Genomic DNA, 11,169 nt, shown 5'->3' with positions numbered 1-11,169 from the left:
TAGCCACTTGAGCCACAGGCGCCCAGCCAAGCCCAGTGATTCTGAATCAAAGCATCCATCCCTCACTTCACTTCCCAGACAACACCAATGAACCACCCATCCTAAAGTCTGGCCTCTCCCCAAGGATGCTGAGGTCACTGTCTCACACACTTTGATGGAGATTTGTCCTTTTATGGTATCACCAGTCCTATCCCCACAGTGCAAATAAAGGGACACAGTAAGGGGTGTATGGGGGGGCGGGCAGGGGTGGTAGGAAGGGGATAAAGCAGGTCTCTCACAGCCAAATCTGCTCCTCCAGAGAAGCCACTGGGGACAGAGAATCTATTTGTCTTTTTGCCTGATTCTGGCAAGTCATGCTTTAATGTGAGTCAGAAGGTGGGAATGGAATCTCGTGGAGTCAAGTTATAAATGTGAACAGGACTGTACTGTCTGGAAAAGCAATCCTGGTTAGAATGATCCTGGATAGACTTTATTTTTTGGTTTAGGCCCACAGGAGCTTTTCCAAGACTTTCTTAAATGGCCTTCCAGTTAAATCCTCAGATGATATAGAAAACTGTGAATGGAGAAACAGCATCTCTGATGGTCCCTGAATAGCTGTTGCCTGGCAATAAGCTATGCCACAGGCCGGTGTGGGTGGCAGGCATGACCAGCAGTCCCGGCCGAGGAAGGGCCCTTCTTACCTCTTGCTGATGCGGTAGTCCACTTGTAACTGCTTTTCCCCTGATGCCACCACTGATCTCTGGAGCTGGTGGAAGAACATGATACAAAATTATGATGCAAAGGGGAAGGGCTCTGTCATTTCCATAGGTGGGCCCCTCTCTTACACATAAACAACCACCAGCTCCTCCCTAATTAGATGATATTTGGCATATGGGAATGATTTAGCGATAGTTGTCAATCTTGCAAATAAAAAGTAGTAAGAAACCAAATAACTTTAGCACTCTGGTCCGTAGCAAACACTCCAATAAAGGTTGTTGAGCTGAAATAACTGGCATTTGAATCCCTTTTGTATCTGTAACACTTGAGTGAGGTGAGAAGAAGAGCTATTTCATTCATCCTGGTATCCCAGTGTCAGGCACAGAGCCTGACCTATGGCAAGCACCTAGTACATGTCGAATAAATGAACACTCCAACAACAGGGAACTACACTCAGAGGCAGCCTGCTGCTGCTCCTTTGGAATGGTTCTGACAAAAGCCCTTCCTTACAAAGAATCTGTTTTGCACAACAGCTTTTTCAAAAAAATTAATGTATAATAGTTGCATATTTTTGGAGTACACATGATATTTTGATAGACACAGTTGTCTTGAGTATGAAAAACAACAACAGGCTTGAAGTCGCTAATTTAACTAACTGTTTCTCTTTGGTTCTGATAGTCCAGATATAGCATTTAAATTATTTTTGAATTCTGGGAAGATGGCTGACTGGTAGCAACCCTCAGCAGAGGCTCCTGAGCAGAAGAAGAAAAACTGGATGGAACCGAACTCTATAAAAGCCAAAGATGGGAGGCTTGGCACCTGTGGCTCAAGTGGCTAAGGCGCCAGCCACATACACCTAAGGTGGTGGATTCCAATCCAGCCCAGGCCCGCCAAACAACAATGATGGCTGCAACCAAAAAAAATAGTCAGGCGTTGTGGCAGGCGCCTGTGGTCCCAGCTACTTGGGAGGCAGAGGCAGGAGACTTGCTTGAGCCCAGGAGTTGGAGGTTGCTGTGAGCTGTGATGCCACAGCACTCTACCCAGGGGGATAGTTTGAGGCTCTGTCTCAAAAAAAAAAAAAAAAAAAGCCAAAAGTGGGGAGCTGAGCCAAGAAAATTCAGCAAGCTGTAACTCCAAAGAAGAGCATTTTAGAAAACAAATTTCAGGTACAAAGCCTATTGACTAGAGGACAGGAGACCCCTCCCCCAAGCAAGAGGCCTGCTGCAGGCTATCTGTGAATGAGCAGGGAACAAAAGACCTCTCATTTTACCTCGCTGGAGAGAGCCTGGTCTCTTTCTTCAGGGAGGTCCCACTTATGAACCTAGACACCACCCTGCCAGGCATAAAATTGAACAGATATTTTCCCCCACCAAGTTGAAACTCCCAGTCCACCCGTCCCCCTCTCATGGCAGTCTGAAGTTCTTCCCCCTGCAGAGCACAGAGTATTTGGTCTTGTCCTGAAAGATCTGGGTATGGTGTGGACTGTGAATCATCAGGACAGAATCTGTGACTAATGGGGAAGAAAGAGGATATGGGAAGAAAGGGACACTCAGCAGGAAGAGAAGCAGTCCCCTGGTTATGACTATGCCCGGCCAGTGGTGGTATTGACCCTCAGTTTGGGCTGTGTCTGGTGGGATGGGGTGCAGAACCTCCAGCTCTGATGGCACCCACAGTGGGAGAGTGGTTTTCCCGTGTTGACTGAGTTCGGCAGACAGGGCTGGTAGCAGAGGCTTGCTAGGCATGGACTGAGACCTGAGAGCAAGGGTGTGGTCCCCTGATTCCAACAGAACCCTCAAGCAGTGGTTTTCTGGGTATGAACCAAGACCTGAGGGTTACGATGTGGTCCCCTGTCTCTAGCAGGGCTGGTGAACAAAGGCTTACATGGTTAGGTTAGGACTGAGACCCACGGGCAGGGTGCAGTGCCCTGACTCTAATAGAGCCTGTGAACAGAGGCTTGCCAGGCGGTGGACTGAGACTTGCAGGTGGGGGCATGGTCCCCTGACTCCAACTGGTCTGGCAAGCAGAGGCTAGCTGGATGTGGACTGAGACCGGAGGGTGGGGCCAGTGCCCTGATACAAAAGAGCTTGTGAACAGAGGCTTGCCAGACAGTGGACTGAGACTGGCAGGCGGGGGTATGGTCCCCTGACTCCAACTGCAAAGTCACTGTCCTGGGGACAGAAAGATACACATTTATTTACATAAGGGTGTGTCTGCTTCTGTCTCTACAATCAGAATGTCAGCTCTATGAAGGCAAAAAGTTGGCCCTTTTTTCAGCACTGTATCCTTAGGTCCAGAGAGGGCTTGGCAGGGAGCAGGAGCTCAGTACTTATTAGATGAACAAGCGAATGAATGAAACCAGGCCCTGCACTTCAAGGCACTCACTGGGCTCAGACCCAGCCTAGTGCCTCCCAGGAAGGCAGAGCAGTGCCCAGGCCAATGAATTACACAAGACAAAAACCTTTTCCCTCCTCTGAGTCTTCTATAATGTCATTGTTCCTGCTGCTAAAACAGGTGACAATGTTGGAAAAGCCTCTTCCTTTCCTCGGATCATGTATGAAATGCAGCACACGAACAGCATGTTCTTGGGAGTTCATCTCATTCTACGGCTCTACAACCCTAGGGTGCGGGAAATCAGAAGGGGCCTGATGTATTTCACCAGTCACCCCGGCATCCTCTCCCCAGCCACTCAGATTCATACTCTCTTGTTTTTATAGGGAAAAAAATCAATGACTTAAAAAATAACCCTAGGGAATTCCTTCTCCCTCATTTAAGGAGCCACCTTGTACTTCATTTCTTTAATAATCATTTATTTATTTATTTATTTATTAGATACAGAGTCTTATTTTGCTGCCCTTGGTAGAGTGCTATGACGTCACAGCTCACAGCAACCTCCAGCTCTTGGGCTTAGGTGATTCTCTTGCCTCAGCCTAATAATCATTTATTGTAGGAGGTAAGAAATTGGAATCATATGAAGGTGGAAAGTGGAAAAATAGATAATAGAGATGAGGCAGGAAGGGAAGGAGGGTACAAACATACAATAAGATAGAAGGAAAAATTCAGTGTTTGATGGCAGCGCAGGGGGTCTACAGTAGTAGTGTACTTGGACGACAGACCTTAAAGATTCTGACTTGATCATTATGCATTATACACGTGTCACAAAATTTCTCATGTACTCCCTATATCTGTCCAAATAAAAATAAATAAATAATAATTTATTGTCCACACACAAGTCATTTGTGTTTTAGAACAAATATTTATTGGTTGTTCTCTGTGCCTAGCACTATACTAGGAATTGGACAAATAATATGTTAAGCCAGACAATGTCCCTGCCGGAGTCATCTCATGGGGCCATCATGTGAAGTACAGAGTGCTATGGAAACACAGAGAGGGGCATCTGGCCGATTCTCATGAAGGTCAGAAAGCCTGCCAGGATGTCCAGAAGACAAACTAGAATCTACAGGTCAAGGGCAGAGAGGAGTGTGTGGCCAGAGTGTTGAGTGAGAGGGGTCAGTGGGGCAGAAGGTTGGCAGCAACCAGGCCACAGAGGTATGCAAACATTTGAGGGGGAAATGGACCCATAAAAGAGTTTAACCAAGGGCTTGACATGGTCAGACCTGACTTTCTAAAGATGACTCTGACTGCAAAAGGCAGAACCCAGGCGAGGGGTTTCAAGGACAACACATGATGCCCTCTAGCTTACAATCTAGTTGGTGGGACAGGACGCTAACCCATAAAACTGTCAGGGATGGGTTGCTTGTTGCAAAAACCAGATGACTTGTATCTGGGCAATAAAACATTATTTATTTATTTTTATTTGTACAGATGTGGGGGATACATGTGAAATTTTGTTACATGTGTATAACGTGTAACGATCAAGTCAGACTCTTTAGGGTGTCCGTCATGCAACTGAGTCTCTTCAAGGATGGGCAGGATGTGGGGGGAGAGAGAAGTGATGAGAACATGTGCTCCAGGAAAGAGACAGTGAATAGGAAGCAGATAAACTCAACACAAGTCACTGAGATGTCTGCCCACTTCCCACAGGGAAGCTGCCCCCGATTCCTGGGAGAGCCACAGACCAGGCATCAGCAGCCCAGGAAGGTACGTCTGGAGAGGGGAGTGCGGCAGGGTCCATGAGCGTGCCAGACAGATGACCTAGCCTTGAATGATTAAATAAATATCTCAGGGTGGGCCACCTGTCCCGTCACCATGGCAACATGCCTATTCTAAGGAAAAAGCAGCTGCTGGCCAAATGCTACTACTGCTAGCTCCCTGAGGGGCTGAACCTATTGAAAACACACTGTTCCAATTCACTGGTGAAGCTTAATCCTCTCAAAAACCTATACAAGGACTAGACTTGCCTGGAGGGGTCTTTAGCTGAAATGATAGTTGCTGCTCTTCTCTCTCCGATCCATGATCCACGTCTCTCCGTCAGAGTCTTCCTTTAAACCACAGAGCTGATCATCCACTCTCCTGTTGGAAGCTGTCCAGCAGCTCTCCTACTGCCTACACAATAAAGTCCAAACTGCCCAGCACGACACTCCCGGCATCTGCTAATGGTGCCTCACCATCTGCCCTCATCTCCTATCGCTTCCCCCCCCCCACAATTCCCGTCTCTTGCACACTTCAGTGACCAAGCTCTCCCCACTCTCTGAATATGACACAACGTGTGTATCAGGCCCTTGCACATACTGCTTTGTGTTCCGGAATACCCTTTGCCAAATGTCACCTCCACAGGGAAGCCTTCCCTGATTCTTTCTCTCCTCACCATCTGCTCTTCACCCAACTGCCTTTTCTACAGAGGAAGACTCACTTTTTTATGCGACCATAGCACAACTCCCTGCACACACGACAGTAGGTTATCACAGTATTTTGTAGGCTGGGTGCAGTGGCTCACATCCATAATCCTAACACTGGGAGGCCAAGGTGGGCCATGGCTTTATCTTTGTTCATCTTTTTAATTATTATGGACTGGCTGAGCTCAGGAGTTCGAGACCAGCGTGAGCAAGAGTGAGACTCTGTCTCTACTAAAAATAGAAAAACTAGCCGGTATTGTGGCAGGCACCTATAGTCCCAGCTACTCGGGAGGCTAAGGCAAAATGATTGCTTGAGCCCAGGAGTTTGAGGCTGCTGTGAGCTATAATGCCATGGCACTCTACCCAGGCTGATGGAGTGAGATTCTGTCTCCAAAAATTAAATAAAACATAGTTTGTTAGAAAGATTTGTTTGGGCTTGGTGCCTGTAGCTTAAGCGGCTAAGGCACCAGCCACATACACCAGAGCTAGTGGGTTTGAATCCAGCCCGGGCCTGCCAAACAACAATGACAACTTCAACCAAAAAATAGCTGGACGTTGTGGCAGGCACCTGTAATCCCAGCTACTTGGGAGGCTGAGGCAGGAGAATTGCTCAAGCCCAGGAGTTGGAGGTTGCTGTGAGCTGTGATACCACAGCACTCTACCCAGGGTGACAGCTTAAGGCTCTGTCTCAAAAAAAAGAAAAAAAAAGAAAGATTTGTTTGTCCTCATTCTGCAGTAAGCTCCCCAAGGGAAAGGACTGATACTTCATCTCAAAGTAAAGCCCAGCACCCAGGGCAGGCCCTGGCACACAGCGGGCTCAGCTCTGTTGATGACTGACTAATGGCTGCCTGAGTAAACTGCACGTATTGAGGGTGTGATGTCTGGTTTGACATAAATAATTCTGAGGTAGTAGCAATGTGCCATCTTTAAACAGGCAACACATTTATAGAGGTGAGGCAGACTGCATAATTTTTCTAAATATTTACCACACTCCCTAAGGGGAGGTTAAATGCCCCCTTCCCACAGGCATCAAGCTTGGCTCAGTAATTTGCAGTAGCTTCCCTGTGGAAGAACCATCAGGCATATCTAACCATTTTTTTTCCTGCTGCGTATTGGGAGAAGAGTTGTCTTGGGCCACACAAAACTGATGAGCAAAACAAAAACAAAAACCCTCCATATATAACTTTTGCAATATCCAACACCACATATAAGCAAAACAGTCCTCAAATAATCTGCATGCAGCCCATGGCCTGCAGGTTGGACACCCCTGAATGGATTCCCTGTTGACCTCAGTGGTAGCCACATGCTTTGCTTTGACCAGCAAAACATGGGTGGAAGTAACGTCTGACACTGCCATACAGAAGCCTGACAAGCCAGCTCGTGTCTGCCATCTCTGCCTTTCTCCTCTCCCATGAGACTGGCAATGTCCCACATACGAGGCTGCTGTCAGGACAGGTCCCAGAGTGTGGGGCAGAGCTGCAGCCAGCCCAAGACAGACAAGTAATGTGAGGAAAAAACAAACCTTTACTGTTGCTGTCTCTGAGATTTGGGGCTGCTTGTTACTGAGCATAACATGGCCTAAGTTAACATCAGAGTGCCAATCAACGTACCTCTTAGTTTCAGTTGTGGCCCTGGTGACATTCATGACGTTAATCAAGTCCCTGCCCAGTTTCCCAAGTCTGGGCCTCAGTTTCCTCTTTAGGAACTTTCCACTCTAACTCTCAGATATGATTTAGGATTTCACTCCTCGACCCTGCCATCTCACACTTTCTTCCTTTTTTCTTCCACTAATTACAAGGAACAGTTGACATTTTTGAAAGTTTCTTTTATATTTTTATTTTTTTAGGTTAAATTTATGCATAATGATATGCACGTGTCTCAAGAGGACTATCTGCTGCGTTTTGACAAATGCACTCAGCTGTGTATACCAAGTCCTTAACAAGATCTTAAGAGCACATTTTCAACACCCCAGAAAATTCCTTTGTACCTCATTCCCAGTTAATCCCTTCCTTCCAGAGACAACCACTACTGTGATTTTTTCCCCACCATGGATTAGTTTTATGGGATGGTTGGCATTTTGAGCTCCCAGACTAATGAAATGTTCAGTTTGTTGAGGATGCCTGTTCTCACACTCCTGAACTCCAGGCACATGAAGACACATAAGGAAGTTCTTGGTAGGCTTTGGGGACACTCACCCATGGTTCTGCAAGCTCCCTGATTTTCTGAGCCTCTGAGTCACTGACAAAGTCATGGTAGAGAGCAACAAAGGGCTCCAAGTGGATGACCTCCTTCCGGATGGGCTGGAGCAGCAGGTAGGGGCTGGAATTGGTCTCATAGGAGCAGTAGAGGCTGGGGATCTGGTAGTGAGTGGGCTGTAAGGGAAGACTAGAGTCAACGGAAAAGAAGGATCTAGGAGCAGAAACCTTAGGGCAGTGGTTCTCAACCTTCCTAATGCCGTGACCCTTTAATACAGTTCCTCATGTTGTGGTGACCCCCAACCCTAAAATTATTTTCATTGCTACTTCATAGCTGTAATTTTGCTACTGTTATGAATCGTAATGTAAATATCTGATATGCAGGATGTATTTAGGCAACCCCTGTGAAAGGGTCCATTCGACCCCCAAAGGGGTTGCGACCCACCGGTTGAGAACCGCTGCCTTAGGGGAACGATTGGCATAAAATAACAGGAATGCAGGAGACCCAGAATGTGGTCGCTCTGATGCTGCCCAGCTGAGCTTTGTTGTTTTAATGCATCAGCTTTCCCCTCCCGTTGTCCCAGGGCTAGCTTCTTGCTCTCTAGCCAAGCCTTTCCCCTTTTCTCTTTCCCTGACAGATCCTACCTGAGAACCCAGGGTCTGACATAACCCCTCATAGGTGTCTCTGGTCTGTAGGTGGGGTACATTGGGTCTCTGCATGACAGTCTCGGCTACTGCCTGGTTGGGGCTCTCTGCCAAGAGCTTTTCATATTTCAAGACATTCCTGGCCATCCTCTTATTATCAGGGCCTGAGAGAAATCAGAGCAGGGAATAACACAGATTAACAAATACTGGCCCCAGGGCGTGCTAGCCAGGTTTCCTACACCTTCACTGTTGTGCAGAATAGGTAACTGCCCCCCCCCATAACTCCTCATGTTAATGCACAGGAGGACATAAGGCCCTCGCTCTGGAGAGTACCTGGTGTTCAAAAAAGACTGACCAGGGCCTGGCAAATCCAAAGGCACAGAAGGCTTTGGGGAGGAACATGATACTTAACACTCTTCAGCCAAGGGATCATGAGGACAGCTGATCTAGGATAGTGATGGTTAAGTTTTATGTATAGAGAAGAAAAAGCTTCATTCTTTCATCCAGTCATTCATTTACCCATCCATTCAATAAATCTTTGATGAACATCTACTGTGCACCAGATACTGTGCTAGAGGCTGACCTCCCAGAAAAAGGGGCATTAAATTACCACTTACAACAAAAATGATAAGTAAATGTAATAAAAGAGAAGCCCAGAGAGTCAAAGCCTATTGCAGAGGGACCCTGGAAACTGGAAGCTCCTTCATTCTTGGCTCCTCTGGCTCCTTCAAAATTTTTAACTTGCCTAGACTCAGAGCAGAACACTAGGGGATGAAAGGACTCCAGATTTTGTTTTTAGCCTAGATTCCTACAGAGCCCTAGGGAAACCCAGTGAATCTCGTGTCTCGTTTGTGCCCACTTTGGCCACAGGATGCCCCTTGGGTTGGCGACTACCCATGGCCTGCTGGCCTCTGTGCTTAATTCTCAGTGCATCTCAGAAAGTGGTGCTGAACTGTTCTAACGCTCCCAAAGCATCTTTCTCTGAGGAGCCCAGTGTGCTCCTACCACAACCACTGCCCTGGCAAAGGAGGAAAGGAGGGGGCAGAAATTACCATTCTTTTTTAACAAGAGGAGAAATGAAGTTTTGGAGAATGGAAATAATAAGACCAAAGAGCAATGAAAATATTGCACAGCTAGAAATGAAACAAGGAATCTCAATTTGCAGGGTTCTGCTTATGCACACACTGTAGATTCTCTGGGAGAGGTAGAGATTTTAAAAGATCCAGCACACAGAAATAAAAGGAAGGTTGGGTTGTAATTCTGTTTGTACCACTAATTACTCATGTGTTTATAGTCCACACAACTACTTCCTTATCCTACTGTTGGTTAAATGATCAGAAAGGAATAACATTACTAAATGGATTCATTCCAAATTTATGAATAAATGCAATTGGTAAGTTCTATATGAAAAACTTTCTATTAACACAAAATAGTGATTTTGTACCTTATTTTAGAACCTAAATATTTTAGTAAAGGAAAGCCGAGGAAGCCATCTACCACTCAAATTTTAATCACACATATATATGTATACAAAATTTTTTTAAGCAAAAATATCCAAACAGAGTTAAGCTAGGAAGCGTCTCCTTCCTGTTTACCTTGGTGTTGTCAGCAAGGCACCCCCTGAAGGGGGGTGAAACTGGTCTCTAAGGCATGTGGGCAGGATGGCTGCATAGCAAAGTGAGCTCTGGTTTAAAGGAAAGAATTGATAACACTCTGTGGGCAGCTGAGGTGAAGGATCCGGCTGAGTTGCTCTCCTTCCTGCACACATAGGGCACATTGATTTCATTCATTCCTGGGTAATCCTCCAAAACCTAGGTCTTTAAGATGTCTTGAAGAAATTGGCTTTCAATCCTGGACTTGTTCCCATTGAAGCAATGCTAATATATAACTGGCTGGGAGCGCAGGAGGGAAGGGACAGGCTGGTATCGTCTCAGCATTTCCCAACTAACTTTAAAATGTTCCCCCAATTAAAAAAAAAAAGCAAAAAACCCTGATGCATTGATCTACATGAATATAAGTTTTCATCTAAAATTTGAAATGTGTCTTAGATTATGAAATTAAATAACCACAGATAGCTGTGTTTTCCTTGCAAGGATTAAAGGCCAGGAGCAGAAGGGAGTTCTCCATAAATCAGACCTGTGGCTGGATTATCTTTTATCATTACGTACTGTAGAGAAGAAACTCTCGGGAGAGGCTGAGGGCCCACGACACATTTCCTGCCTAGTAAAAAAGAGAAAGAAAGAAAGAAAGAAAAGGAAAAGCAAGCATTAACTGCACTGAGGATACTTCCTCTGAACAAATCATTAAATAGATTGTTTTAAAACCTACAAAATATTCCGAACATAGTAGATAATAAGGTTCATTGAAAAGAACAGCATGGGCAGCGCCTGTGGCTCAGTGAGTAGGGCACTGGCCCCATATGCTGGAGGTGGAGGTGGAGGGTTCAAACCCAGCCCTGGCTAAACACTGAAAAAAAAAAAAAAAAGAAAAGAAAGGAGCAACAGACTGGTAATGCAAAGACTACGTGGTCCTGATTTATAATCAGGTCTCACCAGTTTTCTCATTTACAGTTGACTTATTACCACCCTTACCAAGGAAGGTAGGGAGATAGAGGAAGACAAACTTTCTTTTAAGCTGTCCCCCTGGGTAGAGTGCCGTGGCATCACAACTCATAGGAACCTCCAACTCCTGGGCTCAAGTGAGTCTCCACCTCCCAAGTAGCTGGGACCACAGGCACCCACCACAGCGCCCAGCAATTTTTTGGTTGCAGCCGTCATTGTTGTTTGGCGGGCCCAGGCTGGATTCGAACCTGCCACCTTAGGTGTATGTGGCTGGCGCCT

General features: G+C 46.2%; 1 protein-coding gene across 2 annotated transcripts in view; it reads right to left on the bottom strand.

Moving 5' to 3' along the window:
• Window positions 1–11,169, bottom strand: part of P4HA3 (prolyl 4-hydroxylase subunit alpha 3) — a 51,506-nt gene that overhangs the window by 16,614 nt on the left and 23,723 nt on the right. For both annotated transcript variants that reach the window (XM_012801563.1, XM_003780905.2), the window contains exons 5-8: window positions 10,498–10,549; window positions 8,330–8,493; window positions 7,685–7,861; window positions 681–745 (exon numbers count right to left, since the gene is read on the bottom strand). In XM_012801563.1, coding sequence (XP_012657017.1) covers window positions 681–745; window positions 7,685–7,861; window positions 8,330–8,493; window positions 10,498–10,549 — 458 coding nt within the window. The remainder of the gene's footprint in view (window positions 1–680; window positions 746–7,684; window positions 7,862–8,329; window positions 8,494–10,497; window positions 10,550–11,169) is intronic.

Source organism: Otolemur garnettii, unplaced genomic scaffold, assembly GCF_000181295.1.
Source record: "Otolemur garnettii isolate 467f Iridium unplaced genomic scaffold, OtoGar3 scaffold00001, whole genome shotgun sequence".
Taxonomy (NCBI): domain Eukaryota; kingdom Metazoa; phylum Chordata; class Mammalia; order Primates; family Galagidae; genus Otolemur; species Otolemur garnettii.
Note: the sequence above shows the minus strand (reverse complement) of the source record. Positions and strands in the feature narration are given on the sequence as shown.